The sequence below is a fragment of the Tachysurus vachellii genome, chromosome 1 (genome assembly GCF_030014155.1).
Source record: "Tachysurus vachellii isolate PV-2020 chromosome 1, HZAU_Pvac_v1, whole genome shotgun sequence".
NCBI classification, from domain to species: domain Eukaryota; kingdom Metazoa; phylum Chordata; class Actinopteri; order Siluriformes; family Bagridae; genus Tachysurus; species Tachysurus vachellii.
In genome coordinates, this window is record NC_083460.1 from 15,457,740 (window position 1) to 15,477,108 (window position 19,369).

Here is a 19,369-nt window from a genome sequence, read left to right on the forward strand (position 1 = left end):
TAAATCGTTTGTATACTCGCTTGACAGTGATGTGTGTGGATTTTTTTTCTTCTTAGTAATGCAAACACAATTGATGTTAAAGATCAGTCATTTAAACTGAATAATTCTTTAATCGTTTATTCCATTAACAGCTTATTCACAATATCCAAATAATCAGTCACACAGTTTGAATATTTTAACACATTTTAAATAAGGGAAGCCACTAATTCAGAGTTACCACCATAGGGGCAATCCAACAGTCTTTTGTCCTTCCTTATTAGCTTGTGATGAGCCTAAACACAGGCCCTGGTGTTTTCCATGCTTCCTCCACACCCACTTAAAGACGGCGGCTCAGAGGATGTAGGTCTCAACGTGTTTTCATAAATAATTGCTTATTAGGCGAGTTCCATTTACAGAAATTTCACGCATACAAACACACGTCCACACACACTCGCTCGTGCACAGCCGCAATTTTCCGGGTTTTTAGAAATACAGTACTTTTTTCATGAGCTTTTTTTTTAACAGTTGTGTTAGTGCTCCTCTGCAGGCACAGCATTTACAAAATAAACATCTAAATGAACAAGTAAATACATAAATAGTTCCATTTACGTCAACGTTAATAAAATTAGAGTTTTGTACAAGTCTCTTTTTTTTAGTCTTCTTTCAAGCATCTAGTTGGCATCTTTCCTGCAGTTGGAGGTTCAACGGGTCCCAAAGTGAACATGAACAAGAGAAGCTCTTTCTCTCGTCCGTTCAGTAAACGAGATAGTAGAAGACTGCGGCTCCGGGCTTGCGAGGAGGTCAGGGATCACACTTATCCTGTCCTGTTCTCCCAATGCATGAAGAGTAACGGGCTCACAAATGATCCAGTCCCACTGTGAGGGTTTTTGTGTGTCTTTGGCCTCTCACCTGCATGTAGTGTAAAGTCTGCAGGGTCGCCGGAGTCACTCGGGTCACCGGCCAGCGCAGGACATGGGTTTAATGCAGTGGCCTTGGTTGAGCACCAGATTAGCCGGGCAGTGGCAGCCGGCCACACAGGGTCTGTTGCACGGGCCAATCTCATTCCAGTTGTCACAGGTTTTGGTGCAGCCAGGGCCACATGTATCGTACACAGCGCCGTGTCTGCACTGTGTGGCTGAACAAAGAATCCAAAAAAAATTATTTTAGTCCGAGCCAGATGATAAAAAAGACAATGGTCAAAACTTAGATATGGAAACAAGAAACCTGCAAGAGACTGCAAGAACCCGCAGAGTATACAAACACAAAGTAATCAAGGAGTAACACTAAACAGGCGTCCACCGTAAGTTAACAATTGAGAAGGTCAGGAGACATGAGAATATGTACTTTGGCCTGTTTCTACCGTCACGTCATCGAAAATAAAACATTCTACGGCTTGTTAAATTATTTCCATTAAAAAGGAAGAAAATGCATCCCACAAATAAAGTATATTTTAGACATTTTTTTGTTACTTACTAATACAGGACTGTTCAGGTCTCCAGAGCACAGGCGCTCCCTCCCTCTCACATGCACGGCTGTAGGCGATAAAGGACTCGCAGTAGCAGTTCTTATGTACAGGGCATTCGCACATGTCCGTAACACACGACCTGAACAGGCAGAATGATACTTTATTCACGAGTGAATCAAAATCACTGTGTACAGCATTACATGTGGTACATTCAGGATCTGACAAGCACCGAGTACGAGTCTGTGCTGAACGCCGTGAATCAAGAGCGCCATCTAGTGTTGAACGAGATGAATTACACCTGGATTTTCACTCATCAGTCTCAAACCACACTATGCAGTATTCTATACATTTCTTAAGCATTTCTACAGTAATATTTAGTTGTTGAGAACTTTAGAGTTAGCTATTTAAAAATGCTATTTCTGTTTTATGTACAATTCAGCCAGTGTATGATTAGCTTGTCTACTAATTATAAAATATGAACTAGCATTATAGCTAACAGCTTAAAACAGTTTTAAGATGTTAGCTATAATGCTAGTTCATATTTTAGCCTCTTTAGCTTATTTACTACAGCAATAATTTATGTTTCAGTCTATTTTATATTACATATAAATAAGTGTTAGTTAAAAGTAGAGCTAGTGAGCTAGCCAAATAAATACACATATACTTCCTACAAACAAACCACAGGGGAACAAAATCTAAAAATACCGCACAGACATATTAATTATATTGCACATTAATCACAAATCTAACTGTTCCCTGCACCGAGCTTGACTGTTTTTAAGAACACAAATAGAAAAAAGCTTAACAACATAAAAAAAGATTTTAAATTTATCAGTGAAATAAAAACAGCAAAAGAAATGTTTGTATTATCTGGTAAATATGTGTTGGCACCTGTAGAAGGGGGCGAAGTCGACCACAGAATGGCATTTCTGAAATTCCCAGGATTTGAGTTTATGGCATGACCGATGAGCACGGATCTTCACCTTGACTGAGCCGGGGCAGAGGAACGGCGTGGGCCTACGGGGAGGCTGCACACACACCTCGTTACCATCCACACGCCACGACTCTGCAAACTCGTCCACGTCGTACTTGAACTGCCCATCACTGCCCACTGAGTCATCCCGCTTGTGTCCATTATAGTTACCGCACAGGCCACAGAGACGATTCTTCAGGTGAGGAGCAGCCACCACTTCCACCAGACTGTCACCGTCCCATGTGATCTCCAGACCTGATACACACACACATACACACACACACACACACAATAAGATAAATGACACAATGAACCACAGATTTTTTTGCTATAAACAAATACAATTTAACTGGTTACATCAAATTGAGACAAATCTTATTAGATATAGGATAAAGATATAGGATCATTGAGTTATACTAGTTGAGAATAATAATCTGGATTTGGAAATAGAAAACAATTTTCTGTTTACTGTATATTGCAGAATAAAAATCCCACAGTCTTACATACAGCTTATATTCAGTGTGTATATTAAATTCAACATAAATTTTACAGTTTTAAAAATGTATATATATATATTTTGTCAACAAAAACGTAGATACCTTTTTCAATTCTTTCAACTAACTATTCTGAAAGTGTGTAGGAATGTTTTAAAAATGCTGACATCTATTGATTTTCAATCATATTCACATGATTCCATCTGCACCACTAAAACAAATTGCGAATCTGACTGTTGTTATCTGTGTTATTTGATTGTTTTGGTCGTTAATATACAATATAAATGCAGTATGCTAGTACAAAAGTAATGACAGTTTTGTTGACCATCATGAACCAGTGCATGTTAGTACACTTTGGTCAATAAAGCTGGAATCCCTGGTGTTGTCATTCAACCTGGACTATAACATCAAACTGCTTGGAATTAATGGTACAAACGTCTTGGCTCAAGCAGCACAAGAGTAAAAAATGACTGGCTTTTATACGTGTTCTGAGTTTACATTTCCACTCTACGTGCCTAGAACATCGAAAGCCTGTGTCCTAGCATGTGACCCCTGATCCCTGTGTCCATAAATAAAGGTACTTGTATGTCGGCTCATTGTTCAGTGTGTGTGTGTGTGTGTGTGTGTGTGTGTGTGTGTGTGTGTGTGTGTGTGTCAAATGATTCAATTCTATTCTAATGATCAGCATTACATGATCTTGGTCCTCACCTACGATGGTGGTGAGTTTCAGCAGGTATCCGTCGAGGTCGATGTGGACGCCGGTGCTGTGGAACGGCAGGGCGACACGTGTGCCGTTCTGTCGCACTGTTAAGTGCTGGTGCAGGCTCACAGTCATCCCTGGCATGCGCAGCTCCACCGACTTGGTCCAGGAGAAGGAGCGTGTTTTCCGTGCATCATTCTTTACCAAGACGGTGAAGCCGCTCACTGACGTGCAGTCCTTGGTCAGAACGTACTGGCACGTGCCCTGGAAGTTAAAGGTGCGTCCGTCGAAAGTGTTGTAATGGGGGTCTCCGAATACAGTGCATACACCTGGCTCTGAGATGGAAAGAACAAACATTTTAACATGATGCTCTTTGAGGTTGACCTTATAGTTTCATTTTAATTCCATCTGCAATTTCGTTTACATAAAACCCAGTCATTTGTACGTGCCCTACGTTTTCTGGGGTTTTTTCTATGGAAAAGCCGTTATTTGAGAGGAAACATGAGCGTGTTTGGTTTTAACCCACTGTGGAGAATTGTGCAGGGCAGATCAGTTGCTGTGGTAGTTAATATGAGCCAGACTTCATCTGCCAGGTCTTATGACCTTATCTTAAATGGAAACAAAGTTGGATTTTTAGCTATAGTGACTTGATGACAATAATTAAATATGTCAGTACGTCATGGTTGCTATGATTGCTAGTTAGAACCAGGACTTTATTTAGGGTGCATTTTTGGTTACATAGTCTTTTTTTACATACATAAGTATGTAAGCATCCATTTATCCAAACATACTGCCACAGTTATACAGTATATGTCTTAGGGCTAGATGGTCGTTATAATCTTGACCGTTACATTATATGATTAGGTTAACTGTTATATTTATTTTATGTTTAGATGTGATATGATCCACCCCAGAATTGATAAAGTTAGCTTCTGTATGATTAGTGGTTTGTACATAATAAGGCACCATTTTGATAGTGACTTGCAGTATTAGAAGTAATACTATAAAAGTCATATCCTAATAACTACGATTCAATGGACTTTGCACCAATAAAAACTTCTTTTTGTGTACAAATACAGTAAAGTCCTATGGGCAAAGTAAGGATATTGGTGAAGGTAAACTTACTCACTTTCAGTGCAAACAGGGCAGCAGCCAGTCCGGTTCAGTATCTTATTCTGCAATAGCATACACATGCATGCAAAAAGAGAAGAGTTTTATAGACACAGTCCAAATGTATAGTCACGCAAACAGACATTGTGCCTCAAAGCACCAGTGGAAGGGGGTAGATTATTTTAAATACCATCAGAAGCACACATCAAAGGTCTCTTTTCCCCCTCTCTTACCCACCATCTCCGACCCCTTCCGCCCCTCCCTCCCAAAAACACAACACACACACGCACACATCAAGCCATACACTCAACCGGAACCCTGGTGCATTCAGCATATACAAAGGCCTGTGGTTTGTGAGAGCGTCTAAATACAGAGGGCCATCTCTTTGCTGTCAGTCAAACAGGAGGCACAGCAGTCAAAGGCTGTTCCTGCTGTCTGGCTGTCCCCCAAATCAAGGACAGGTGTGTGCTGGGAAATGGGTGGAATGCAGAATCGGAGAAAATCAGATATCAGGGTGAGTAGTGGAATCGCCTGGGGCTGAGATAAATCACAGGCACAGAGAGAGTAAATCACGACAGAGAGGCTGTGTATAAGTTACATCAGCACGCCACACAGGAGGATATTCCCAACGCTGCTTAGTTACAGGCTGTAATTCTGCTAAGAGGCTGAAGTGATGGGTGGCGAACAGCTGGTCAGGGTTAGAGAGCATTTTTCACGACTGAATGATATATATCAAGGCTGGTCATACCTAATATCTATCAGTACGTAAACAATGAAACTATTGATTTGAAACCACTAACATGCACTTTTGTATGTAACCATTTCTAATGACCAAACCAAAAACATTCAAATTAAGTTTCTGTCCTTTCATATCATTTTTATTTGGATTGGACAATATGTGTTTATATATATATATATACATATATATATATATATATATATATATATATATATATATATATATATATATATCACATATATATATATATATACATTTTTCCACCAAAGGCAAAAAAAAAGTCCTCATCCACCTTATTCATGTTCATTAGACCGTGACTGTGATTTCATACCTGCCTGCTCAGTCACTGCTGATAGTGTGTCAGAGGAGACAGGTGAGATAGAAATCAGCCCCAGTGTTGCTTCTTCATACTGTTTCATTTATAACTGTTTTTTTTATTATAACTGTTTGTGGTGCCGTTGTGCTAGGTTTTACAAAAGTCAGAACTGTTTAAGCTCCTCACCGCAGGGCAGCTGGTGACTGGCACGCAGTGTTTAGGCTGGCACTCAATGTTTCCCTTAACACAAGTACATAATGTGCAGTTCAAAGACGACCAGCGATCCCCATCCTACAGAGAGAGAGAGAGAGAGAGAGAATGAGCAATGAGAACTGATCCCTAGTGATGTGTATCCCACAAAAAAATATCCATACATTCACCATTTGTACATGCAGCAATAAACCTATCCTTCAGTTACCAAATCATCCATCCATCCATCAATCCATCCATCTGTATATATATTTATCAATCCATATATCAATTTCACCACCAGTCATCCATCCTTACATAACCATCCATACGATCAATCCATTTAGAAATCCATCTACCCAGCTTCCTGTTCTACAATCATCTGTTCATAAACCAATCCATTCATAAATATGCTTGTTTATTTATCTATTATTCCATCTTTGTATCCATAAATAAATCCATCTATCTTTAAAGTCTATTAATATATGCAAATATTGTTGATATATCCATAAATATATCCATTAACCCATTCCACCCATCTATAACACCCATCCATCTATCCTTATATAAATGAATCCATCCATCTTTTCATCCAGCCATCTATCCATCCAGCCAGCCGTTCATCTATACATCCATCCATCCATCCATCTTTTCATCCAGCCATTGATCTATTAATCCATCCATTCATCTTTTCATCCAACCATCTATCCATCCAGCCAGCCGTTCATCTATCCATCTTTTCATCCAGCCTGCTGAATTATCAGTCATGTCCTCACCCTATAGATCTTGTTTTTGACTCTGCAGTATTTGATGTCCTCTGTCTTCAGGTACGAGAGACACTCAGGGCAGCATTGGCCGCTCTGGCAGCTTCCTACTGGAGAGCAGCGCTTCCTACACACCACCGTGGAGTCCAGACATGTGCATGTCGTACAGTTATCTAAGCTGAAGGATGTATCGTTCTCGTAGACCTCACTGTGGAATAAGCAGCTGCCCAGGGACAAGTCAAACACCTTTCTTTGACCTGGACAAAGACAAAGATGAGCATACCTCTTGTCATGCATTTGACTAACTGGTAGTACTATACCATATAGATGTGTGTATGGATGTGAAAAGCTTACCCTGACACCTGGGGCAGCACTGGCCTGGAGAGGTTTGGCTCAGATGGGATGGGCAAGACAGAACAGGACAAACTTCCCTATGGCACATGGTTCGGCTTCCCTGAGAATGGCATACATAAAGAATATCTGAATCATTTGAGTGCTTCAATTGTCTTTATATGTATTTGGATTTAAGCCCAAAGTGGGTTTGGCTATATACTCTATATACACATTTTATTAACTCTACTACTGGAACCTACTTTAAACCACCGCAGACCTGACCATTAAGTTACTAAAGATAAATGAACAAACACTGAAAATGGAAAAATCATACTCTTTATTAGAGTATGACCACTCGCTCATGCTCATAAAAGCTTTTGCAAATGTTTTGTGACATCCTACAGACTCACATCACTAGTCTCAAATGCTCTAGACTAAATTCTTTCAAACAGGAAAACAAAAATCCCCAGAGAATTGTACACCTCCAATTTGTATCAGTGTTCATACTCATATTCATTAAGGTAATGGTGATTATGCTTACCATCTACCAGTAATACCAGTAAGTATGAGTAATGAGTATTAGCAGCTGTGGTGGCATAAAAAGAGAACCATTCATCTTAAATGACATAGAAATCTGCTGTAACTTTTATCTTCGACCGTTTTATCTTCTCAGTAAAGCAAACCAGGTTCTGAAACCGTTCATCCCTGCAGTGAACAGGAATTTTAAAACTGGAGGTGGAGCGAATGACTCATCTGAGCCCATGTATTAGGTTTTAACACTGGCTTCATTAAAATGACCAAACAAAGCCATGGAGAATATAAACCAAAGTCTCTGAAGAGCCAGAAACCAACTTCCAAAATAAACCGTGTCTGGAGAGCCTCCACAGGCCATCGGTGATAGCCATGTTCTTGTACTTCCACTAACACACATACACACACACACACACACACACACAACACACAGCTCTGTAACTGACTGGGAAGCACAGTAAAGGCCTTAATGTGTTTATCCGCGAGGTTTATTTATTGTTAAAGGGTGCTGAAACAAGCCCAGTGGCTCCCTGGAGAACCAAAGACAAACCCATTAGTTGCAGATCTCAGAGTTTGGCCAGATACCGCAAGAGATTTGGAAACACGACGGTGTACGCCTTTAGCTTGTGCCATTCGCTTCAACATTAAAAATACTGCCTCTGTAAGATACCAAAGCTAGAGTTCTATCAGATCTGAGAGGGAATTTGTATTAGGAACATGTGTGTGTTAAAAGCTATAGAATATGCCTGTTTGTCTAGAGAAATTCGGGAATGCTGCTTTGTACAAGAGATTACAATCACACACAGATGTCTTTTGGGAAAATGACAATTTGCAGATATGACTGGGAGAAGTACTCACGGTACACATGCATTTGATGCAGGGCTTCCCCTCAGGGTGAAACTCTTCCCTCTCTTTATACAGACGTCCCTCGAAAATACAGCCTGGACACAAGGAAAGATGCATTGCATGATCAAGAACAAACTTTTGGAATATTTAGTATCCAGAAATCCTTTTAAATGTAAAATAAATTCCAAAGCTCACTTTTAAACTTTATTATTTAATGTTGCACAATGATGATTTGCTAATTTTATTCTTATTCCTAAAACTTTCATCAACAGAAAATATCCTTTCCACTTTGACCTGAGTTGAGTTTTTGACTTTTACATTAAACCCATTCAATTCCAGAGACCATGTAGATAACCTGTTAATTACAGTAACTCAATAGTAAACATAATAATTTCCACCACTGTAACAATCCTTTGAAAAATTAGACCCCGTTTTGAAAACCACTGCTCTAAAGAATCACTACCAGTTACAAATTAAGTCTACATTAACTACACCTACAACACAGATATACCCTCACCTGGGCAGGAAGGGCAGCACTTCTTGGGATGGATTTTGGGGTTCTTGCAGGGAACCACACACTGCATTTCTGCTTCGGTTATTACACCTTCCTGTCGCAAACACAACAACAAGACGTTACCATCCTCAGGGACACAGTTATCTGATTGTTAACTTGTATACTTGTAGAATTCTGAAGAAACTTAAGCAGGTTGAATAGATGTGAATGTGAATCATCTACGGCTGAATTAACCATGAACTATTGTATGATATTAATCTTTATATAATACAATTTGTACTATATTTCTTATGTTCCGTAAAGATTCTTTGAGACAGTGTCTATTGTTATAAACGCTATACAAATAAAATTGATATATATATATATATATATACGGTTATATATATATATATACGGGTATATATAACCGTATATATATGTACGGTTGTGCTTTTGACTGATAAAATTTACATTTGAAGACCTACATTTGAAGATTCCTTAAACTGGAATAATAGCAACAGGTCCGTTTTCTATTTTCTTCTTGAGACAGACTTCCCACAGTCTTGTTAAGTCTCTTCCCAGTTTTCTCAGTAATGTAAAATATAATAAGCCGAATTTGTGTTATTTACTTAAACAATGAGATTTTAAAGAGAGGCTGGTGATGAAATGATTGTTGTCTAGCTGCTAATGTCAATGCAAGAGCTGCTAGAACAGGATCTTGTTTTCCTGGACATAACACAATTTATTAACATTTCATTGGTGAACAGTATTCATTTGTGTTGTTGATTAGTTTCCTGTAACAGCATTCTTTTTATTATTTTATCACTTACTTAATAGATTGTTAACGGTAAAACGGTATCAAGATTTCCAAAGCTTTGTAGAAAACAATCATAACGTCTTTATGTTTCTTTCATTTAACTTTCATTTAAGTCAATGGTGAGTCGAATATGGTTCTTGACTATGGACACACATATGTGAGACTGTGTGTGTTGGTAAGGCAGAGAGAGTCTATGTGGCATTCTGAGGTTGGTACAAGGTGAAAAATGCAGCCCTTTTTCCCCACAACATGTTGAACCGTATGCCACAGCAAAGTATTTTCAGATTGGTTTGGACCCTGAATGTTTTGAGTGGAATTTTGCCCACACACTTTACTTCATGCTCACGTGCAAAAAAGCAGCGCTTTCTTGTGGCTCTGCAATTCAAGAAATGAGACAGAACTCGATGAGCGTGCAAATGTGTGTGTGTGTATGTGTGTGTGTGTACATTGTAAAACTGGGACCCAGATGTACAGATGAAAGCTCAGAGTTCACCTGTTTACCGTCTGTAAAGAAACAAGCTATAACTCTGTCCTCAGTCGCTCCCTCTGCATTTAACCAACACTCCTCATGAAGGACACTTTAGAATGCTGACAAAGTCACATTCCAGGTCAAAACAATTTTTTTTTATTCACATTTGGGATCGTGTTCGTTTTTAATATTAATATTAATAGCAACACAATCTTCGAGTGCTTTCTTTACATTTCTTTTACGGCTTCATGCAGGACTCATACATATCAAAGCTGTGGATCGCATTGCTCCAAAAATGTCCTGATAAATATTTAGTGAATATAGAAGCCTTTATAAAAGAAAAAAATGCAGTTTTTCTTTGTTTTGTCACTTTTTAGCCTGTTATTAATTCTCATTCTCAAGTCTCAGAGTAAACACGTCGATCTAGATCTTCTCTGGAAAAGGTAAGAATGATATATTTATTTTTAAAATGTATTAAAATTACTCTTTTATCTAATATTTAATCGTTCTTCTGGCTGGATGGATAAATAGTTTTGGTATTACTGCTATTACATCACATGATCCAATTGTCTATGTTACACTTTAAACATTAGAACTTTGTAGTTCGATATCTATATTAATACCCATTTTTGCACATTAACCATTATTTATAAAGAAGCCTACAATGTTCATTAATATTTATTAGGCTTACTTTGAAGAATCACTTCTGAACTTTCCAGAGCTGAGTTGTTTTTTTAAAGAGAGCAATGTTGTTTTTTATTGCTCTATCAAGGGTATCTATCAATGCCAAATGAGACAAATATCTTTTTCCTAATACTACACTATGACTTGGATTTGTTTATTACAGGACTGTGAGTCTCACCTGACACCGGCGTGTGATGCACGGCTTGGTCGGGGTCGTCCATGAATATGAGCTGTTGTAGGACTTCCCTTCCAGCTGACAGCCTAAAAATAAAAGAGAAGGATTGAGAAAGAGAGAGAGAGAGAAAGAGAGAGAGAGAGAGAGAGAGAGAGAGAGAGAGAGAGAGAGAGAGAGAGAGAGAGAGAGAGAGAGAGAGAGAAATGAATTGTAATAGTGAAAAGCACATCACTGATCTCCTTGAATTTCCAGTGCTGCATAGTTTAAAAAAACATATTAAGTCACTACTGTGTACATGGAAACCCTGCTCCATGTGGAAATGTCTGGGGCTTTACTGTAAGCCCTCCAAAACCTCATGTGCCCCTTGTCACCTCGCACCCCTCATCCCACCCCTTGTCCCACCTCTCGCAATGTTACACATAAAACAGGTCCAATATGGCTCTTAATGAAAGGAAGCAGCGTGAGCTGACAGCTTTGGAGGAAACGCAGGAACAACACAAAAAATGACAACTGGGATTTTTCATTCAAAACTAACAAAACCTGCCTTATCTTTACAAAAAAGAAGCCCAGGGATCCTTAATAAACCTCTGACTCATAAAAAATAAAAAAGGACAGAAAGAGACAGAGAGGAAGAGAAGCAGATCACTAAACAAAAGACTGCACCCCGCTGTGAAGATATGAGTTCAGTCCAGAGTGACCTCAGCCGTCTCTTTCTCTCTTTCTATCGGTCACGTCTGACGCACGTGACGAGCCAAACCAGTGCTAGAGCTTGTAAAAAAAAAAAAAGATTTTATTTCGGGGCCCATAAACTGAACTCTACACCCAAAACGCCTTGAAATTGCACGTGAACATAATCGTGTAAGAAAATCACAGATGAAAAATAACATGAAAATAAAGAAGTCATGTGAGAATTAATGTGTTCTTTAATGAATAATTACTAAATATTTAAATAAAAATATTTAAAAAGTTAATAAATAATATGTTGCAAAAATTCAAATGACTGAATTATATGAATAAATTCCACTACATGTCAAAAAGTGTGTGTATGTGTGTGTGTGTGTTTTATAGGTTTAAACACATAAAAACCTAAATTAATTTTTTTTTAAAGAAATAACAACACTTTTATAACACAAATCTTCATTTATTTTAATCTTCATTTACTTGACCGTAAAGTGTGTAAAACTAAATGAATAGTAGTGAGTTTATTTACCTTTACATCTTTCACAGCAGGCGCCAGTCTGTTTCACTACCAGTGCGCAGTCGTCTGCCACTAGGGGGCATTTCTCTTGCTTACAGTCTGCTTTATTGTTCTGCAAAAGGAAAATTTTGGAGAGAGAGAGAGAGAGAGAGAGAGAGAGAGAGAGAGAGAGAGAGAGAGAGAGAGAGAGAGAGAGAGAGAGAGAGAGGAAGCGAGACAGGAAGCGAGAGAGCTCATGAAGTTGTCATTTTCTTCCTGTTAAACTGTTGTTGAGTTTATCTCTTAAAGATTAGAGAACAGAATTTATAGCTTTGATGAATTCCTGTGATGAACGGTGGAGAAATGATAGAATAAACAGATCTCGCACTTTTCAGAACGAGTAGCCTGGATAGCAGAGGTCATGGGAAACATTTGGAATATTACAGCGTGGCTTTACGACAGCCTCACACCAGCCTGGTTAATGTCATTTCGATAAAGGATGAAAGAAAGAGATAGTGATGTGAAGGAGGGAGAAGTGAGACTGTGCAGGCTTTAGAGTTTGAGAGAGTACAGTCTCCATTCTGTTTTCTTAGCAAACTTCACCAAGGTCAAAGGAATGCCTTGCGCCGCTAAACGCTGTCAGAGCTATCCGCTTACAAGTCGGCCGGCAACAACCCGCCCTCCATTGATTTCCTTTCATAAAGTCAGACCCTGAAGTAAGTCAATACAAGGAATTCATTAACCCGTCACGTCACCTTGGAGAGATGACAGCAGAAGATGGAGGCGGAGAACCCGAGAGTCCCACCGAGACCTGGCGTCCTTTTGACACCAACCAAAAACCGGTCGAGCTCAAATGCCACGCTCAAACTCTCCAATTGTGTCAAAGACAGAATGTTTGACCCGCGAGGTTGTACAGTGGAGATCATCTCTGACCTTCATTAACATGTGTCAAAGGCTGTGAAACACACAAAGGTCTCTCAGTACAATAAAAATCAATACAAATTTTTCATCCATGTCTAAAGCTGTGCTCATTCAGTATCATTCTCAAATTCTCTAATCTGATTGGTCAAAAGGCGTTGAGACTTCAGGACTTTCCATTAAAAGTAGAGGATGATGAAGGAACGTCTGTTTAGAGCGACTGCATGTAAGTGAGAAGAGGAACTAAACTGTCTCGTGGATGTTCCACAATATCACTGTAATAAACTTACTGGCAAACCTGTGTATTTTAAAAGGAATATGTGTTTTATACCTTAATTAAACTGTCACAGGGGGCACGGTGGCTTAGCGGTTAGCACGTTCGCCTCACACCTCCAGGGTCGGGGTTCGATTCCCGCCTCCGCCTTGTGTGTGTGGAGTTTGCATGTTCTCCCCGTGCTTCTGGGGTTTTCTCCGGGTACTCCGGTTTCCTCCCCAGTCCAAAGACATGCATGGTAGGTTGATTGGCATCTCTGGAAAATTGTCCCTAGTGTGTGATTGCGTGAGTGAATGAGTGTGTGTGTGCCCTGCGATGGGTTGGCACTCCGTCCAGGGTGTATCCTGCCTTGATGCCCAATGACGCCTGAGATCATCGCCCGTGACCCAAGGTAGTTCGGATAAGCGGTAGAAGATGAATGAATGAATGAATAAAATGTCACATTGATATTATATTGATTCTTTCAGCCTCTTGGTGTTTTAAGATGCTTCTTCTGCTTCTTCTTCTTTTTCTTCTTCTTCAGTGCAAACGTAACCATGAATTTTACAATGTCTCAAGTTTAACAAGCTCAACGCTGATTTTACGACCTCTTCCTGAACATTTCCCTGGTTGCAGTGTTAACTGTTTGCGCATTAGCCTCTGTTTGCCCATCTGCCCCTTTTCCTCCCACTGAGTTATTACCACAGATTATACACAGCGATGTTCCCCTTTATGAAACAGGTCAAAGGTCTGAGGAGATTAAAAGTTTGGAGCTCGTGAAATCTCTCTGAATGAGCCGTCCAGGCAGAGAGGAGGCCTGTGAAATTCTTCTGTACCCCCATGCTGCTTTTCATGAGCCATGTACTAAATCTATGTATCTGAGTGTAGGTTTGTCCTGGAGATTGTTCAGTTTGTTTCCGATTGGTGTTCAAGGGAATTTCTTCCAAAAAAAAAAAGATATCTTTATCTACCTAACTCAAAATTAAGTGATATACACTTCATCTGAAGTTCATGAGTTTTCTGTGAAAGTATATTTTAGCTATTTTACACCGAATCCCAACGACAACAAGCCATTTAATCTTCTTATCAGATCTGAGCTGATCTGATCAACTGCCCAAATTAAGAGCCAAGCTTGAAAACATGTGAAGTCTGATCAAAGTAAAAAAAAAAACACCCTCAACATATTCGAGAAAGGGATCAATAGAAAACTATATCAGGATTTCTGTAAAGCAGCTTTGACAATGTCCTCTGTTAAGATCGGTTTATAAATAACAATTGAATTAAAGGGATTTCAAGCCTAATATCTGCTCACATGATCAACTGTAAATAAACTTTTTTTAAACTTATTTTTATTTTAAATGTACACTTTTTATGCCATCTGCTTTAGATCATTCAACATACAAACCTATTACATGTAGCTTCTGTATCTGTACTGTAAATACATTCTATATCACTAGCCTTAGCTGCTACATAATAAAGGAGTCTGGAAGAACCGTTAAAGGTTTTTTCACAGCGATGCCACAGAAGAACCATTTTGGTTCCTCAAAGAACCTTTCAGTAAATGCTTCTTTTTATTGGTATGATTTTTTTCCAGTAGAACAAACCTTCCGTGCGAGGCAAAGATTTTTGTTTTCAGGAAGTCATTCACCATGATATTATTTTAGGAGATTGTAGAGTGTAGATTGTTGCTAAAAAAAAATAAAATAAATAAAAATGAAATAAAGATGAATTCAATGTCACAAAAATCGCACAGGCAAACACGAGTTAGTGTCCGCCTGTCTCATGGCTCCGTTCTCCTCTGACCTTTACCATTTCTCTGAACAACATAAATGCTGTGACCTACACAGATGATCTACAGCTGCTTCCACTCATTCCACTAAACTTACTAAATGCCTAATATACGCTTTCAAATTTACTGAATTCACTTAGAAAGCTGAAGGGAAAATTCCAACCGAGGAAAAACTGGCAATAATTCGGATGTAAGGAGTAAAATAATTGCTTTGTTCCTACAGTGTTGGGTTTGCTCTAATAAATAAGTGGAAAATCCATCATATTTGGGAAATTATATATACATCTAGTTCATAAACCAAAATTAATTCCCAGGTAGCAAATGAGTTATTGTCTAACTCTATTCTACTCACAGAAAGTGAATTCTTTTGTTCATAACATTTTCTAATAAGGAAACATACAACTCTTCATACAACCTCAGACAGATAAATGAAGATCCTGTAATGTTCTTGATTCGGTTTTTATTATTATTATTATTATTATTATTATTATTATTATTATTATTATTATTATTATTTCTATTGTCCATTTTAGATGACATCACACACCTTTTTGAAACAAAAATAAATTTTTCCTCAAAGCAAGCGGGTTTAGAATCTGAATCACAGTCAGTAATTATATTGTTATTACAGTCACAGCTTATATTATAGGAAATTCTGTCAGCGTCAGTGAAATAAGCTTCTTGTTTACACAAGCTTTGGATACAGACGACAGACGAGTGAGCAGTGATGAAATGTGCTGTCATACCCGTCGCTGTGTTTTAAAATTGAACTCTGAATGGTTTTCCATTTGCATATTTTCTACAGAACATCATTTAAACATTTATCATTGGCTAATTTTACCAAATAATCCACTATAGTGACACTCTGTAGACAGATTATGTAATGATTAAGCAGGTCTGTCTGTGGTTGACTTCATGTCTATGGAAGCATTAAAACACTTGGTGGTGTTTAGCTATAGAAATATAATCAATGACAAGGTGCTGGGATGGAGAGTCACTCAAATCAACCCAAAGTGAATTATTTTCCTTTACCAACATGACCCAAAATGTTTTAAGCCTCTTTTACTTAATAAATGAATTCATTTATTCAATCTGTTTACAGTTAATAACTAATTATTCTAACTAATTAATTGTTATTTAGTGGTCAATCAAACAAAACAAACAAATAAACAAATCTGGAAAGATAAATGAAAAAATAAATAAATAATAAAAATCTGTGCTGAACCTTTTGTGACCCTTCCCAAGCACTAACACTGGAGACTCCTGCCATAGCTTTTACGCAAAAGTCTTGGAGAATGAGCTGTTGCTATAGAAACGATCAAATGGGTTAAGGAATCTGCATTTCTGAAAGACACCGTGTTTACCGGACAGACTGGAGACGTGAAAGTCAGACGACGCGCACATTGTGGCACATTAGCACAGAGAATTGAGCTCCTGTGGCGCTCTTTGAACAGCCATCAGCGGAAACTGAGCGATCAGCGCGAGCCGAAACACACGGCTGGCTCTGGAGCTCGCGCTCCCCGGGGACCCGCACGACGTGCAGCCAAACGGTGAGATAAAAGGCAGACTGTGTCCACGTCATGAGGGTGAGGAGAAGAGGGAAGGAGGGAGGGAGGGAGGGGTCATAGAACGCGTGCTCCTCTCACTGATCTCCTCTCATCTCTATAGCACGCTTTATATATATCACTTAATAATTAATTTTAAAAGTTGGCTTCACGTTTGACAATAATAAGAATAATAATAATAATAATAATAATAATAATAATAATAATAATAATAATAATTTGCGTGATAAATTCACCTTGTCCCGTATGATGAAAAATCATGTGGAAAAAAAACTTAAAATCGTATATCTTAAACACGTGACTAATATATGATAACAGCATAACAGAAAATGATATAAAAAAAATGTGACGATAACAAAAAAATCTTAGGAAGAAATCCAATGTGCATAAAAATATAAACACGTCTTTCAAGTGAGAAATGTGTACAAACCACGTGTAAAGTTTAGGGGTTTGCTGTCAAACGTTATATATTAGCTCTTTAACAACAATTCGATTTCGGTGGCTTTCATGAAACAAAGATAAGTTTAAAGTCTCTTCATCCTCCTGTCTTTAAGGTCTGAGCTGATCTGATCTTTTGATCTGATCTTCATATCCAAGCTTGATTCAAAGATAAACAAATGATCAGGAACAGATCCTCTCACCAGACAGACGCAGGAGATGCAGGGGTTGTCGGTGATGTTGGGGATGTGTAACACCTCTCCTTCGTTGTCACAGCTCGCCTCGGTTCCTGTGCGCGAGACAAAGGGGAGGACGGGGTGACTGGTGTGGGGGGGCTAAACGGTGAGGCGCGCGCGCAAAAACACACACACAATAGCCCACATTAACTCTGTGAGGGAGATCATAAGATTGTTTGACTCCTGAAAGAACCTTATTTATGATCCTTAATCCGATTCCGGTCCTATTTTGTACAGATAAATAAACGAATAATACATCATTTGATGTTTTCTAGATTCATTCTTTCTTTCTTTCTTTTTTATTGTTTAAAGTACGTATCCGTGTAAAAAAATAATAATATTTTTTTTTACCTAAATGTTTATACAGAAGTGCACTCAATTAGAACTTTTTATTTATTTATTTATTTTGGTATTTTATAAATGCATATAATATATAGTACATATTTTAGCTGTACAGGAAAATCCTCAACCCAACATTTTTTTTAAATTAAAAAAAACTTGACGCGGTTCTTTCTCTTGAGTTCTCTTGAGCTTCTAAGTCCCGTTAAAACCGAGCACGGAATGTACGCCGTTAATCACGAGCTGTTTCCACCTGTTCTTTTACGCGCACGGATCAAACTTCCCCCACTTCTCTCTCTGCGCTTTCCCAAGAGAACACAGTGAGACAGGGACATGGCTGCGTCCCAAACCGCACACTCGTGTAGCATTGAGCAGTGTGACAAATAATATCTGTCTTATTGTCATACAGAAACAAAAAAATTTAATCTTATGCAAAAAAAAAGCTCTATATGGCAATTAAAAAAAAGTTCCACAAAAGGGACAAACCCTAGAACTTTAGATTCTCGGAAGCAAAAGTACTTTTCTATGCACTATCATGTGTACATCTTTTATAGTGTATATGTATCCCCACATTTCCTATCTATCTATCTATCTATCTATCTATCTATCTATCTATCTATCTATCTAATGCATTTTGAACCTAAATGAGTTTTTCTTTCTCAGAGCGCAGTTACATTGTGCTGATTATTATAATTATTTAGGCGGGTACAGACAAAACCCACACCATTAATTAGTGCTATTGATAGTAATGAAAAATTTAATGACTGGAGAAAATGATGCTAAAATTAATTACGTCACAGGCTTCCGAGAAGAAAGCTGACATTGCTTGCGCACTTCTGGTAAATCCACGCGCTCCTATAGACCGTAATGCACATCAACAACAGGTTGACATGGTCACGGAAACGTGCGCACCGGTACTAGTTTATGACGCGCGCGCTTAAAGATCATCTTACCTGTAATTATGGACGCGATTACCCGAGGACTCTGGAATAATAGAAATAAGAAAAAGACTCTACGGGTGACGACGAGCCTCATAGTCTCGGGGGGTGAGGAAAACATCACCAGTTAGTCCGAAGTGTGAAAAAAAAATCAACCAGATATATATATTTTTTATCCAAACGTTAAAATCCGGTCAGGGTAGTGACATGGATCTGGAGAAGGATTCGCAATCGTGTACCTTCATTCCACTAAAGAACATCTAAAGCACAAAAGCAGAGCGAGTGCGCACGCAACCGTCCTCATCATTCTGTCTCCCGGAGCGTTCAGTAACTCCTCTGGTGGCTTGGAAAGATGCTCAGAAATATCACCCGTAAATATCCTAACAAGGGTCCAAAAATGGCCAAATCACGTCCCGTTTCGCGGATTCTTTCGTAAGAGAAACGTGTTGAACCTGACGCGCCTCCGACGCTCCCGGCGCGCGCAATGAGCTGCGCCTCACTGCACTGTGGGGATTTAATAGAAACTCAGCGCCTCTAGTTAAACGTTCCCGCGGCACAAGAACCTCCTCCCGAGCAAGAACAGATCAGCCCACAAAACACACAGATATTTAAATCGCAGCCGAGGGGTTTATTATTCTC

At 38.8% G+C, this 19,369-nt stretch overlaps 1 protein-coding gene across 2 annotated transcripts; it reads right to left on the minus strand.

The window, feature by feature from the left end:
• Nucleotides 1–101: 101 nt before the first annotated feature.
• On the minus strand, nucleotides 102–19,369 carry bmper (BMP binding endothelial regulator). Of its 2 annotated transcripts, XM_060874147.1 has the most exons (14): nucleotides 18,746–19,369; nucleotides 17,421–17,506; nucleotides 12,288–12,387; nucleotides 11,081–11,163; nucleotides 8,957–9,047; nucleotides 8,452–8,534; nucleotides 7,084–7,183; nucleotides 6,742–6,986; nucleotides 5,963–6,067; nucleotides 4,741–4,786; nucleotides 3,620–3,946; nucleotides 2,336–2,672; nucleotides 1,453–1,583; nucleotides 102–1,114 (listed from the first exon to the last, which is right to left on the minus strand). In XM_060874147.1, exons 1-14 carry the CDS (start codon nucleotides 18,849–18,851, stop codon nucleotides 933–935), a joined length of 2,022 nt encoding a protein of 673 aa, XP_060730130.1. In that variant the 5' UTR covers nucleotides 18,852–19,369; the 3' UTR covers nucleotides 102–932. The 2 variants fall into 2 exon arrangements, with proteins under 2 accessions (XP_060730130.1, XP_060730138.1); XM_060874155.1 differs by lacking the exon at nucleotides 17,421–17,506 and having other exon boundaries at nucleotides 18,746–19,368.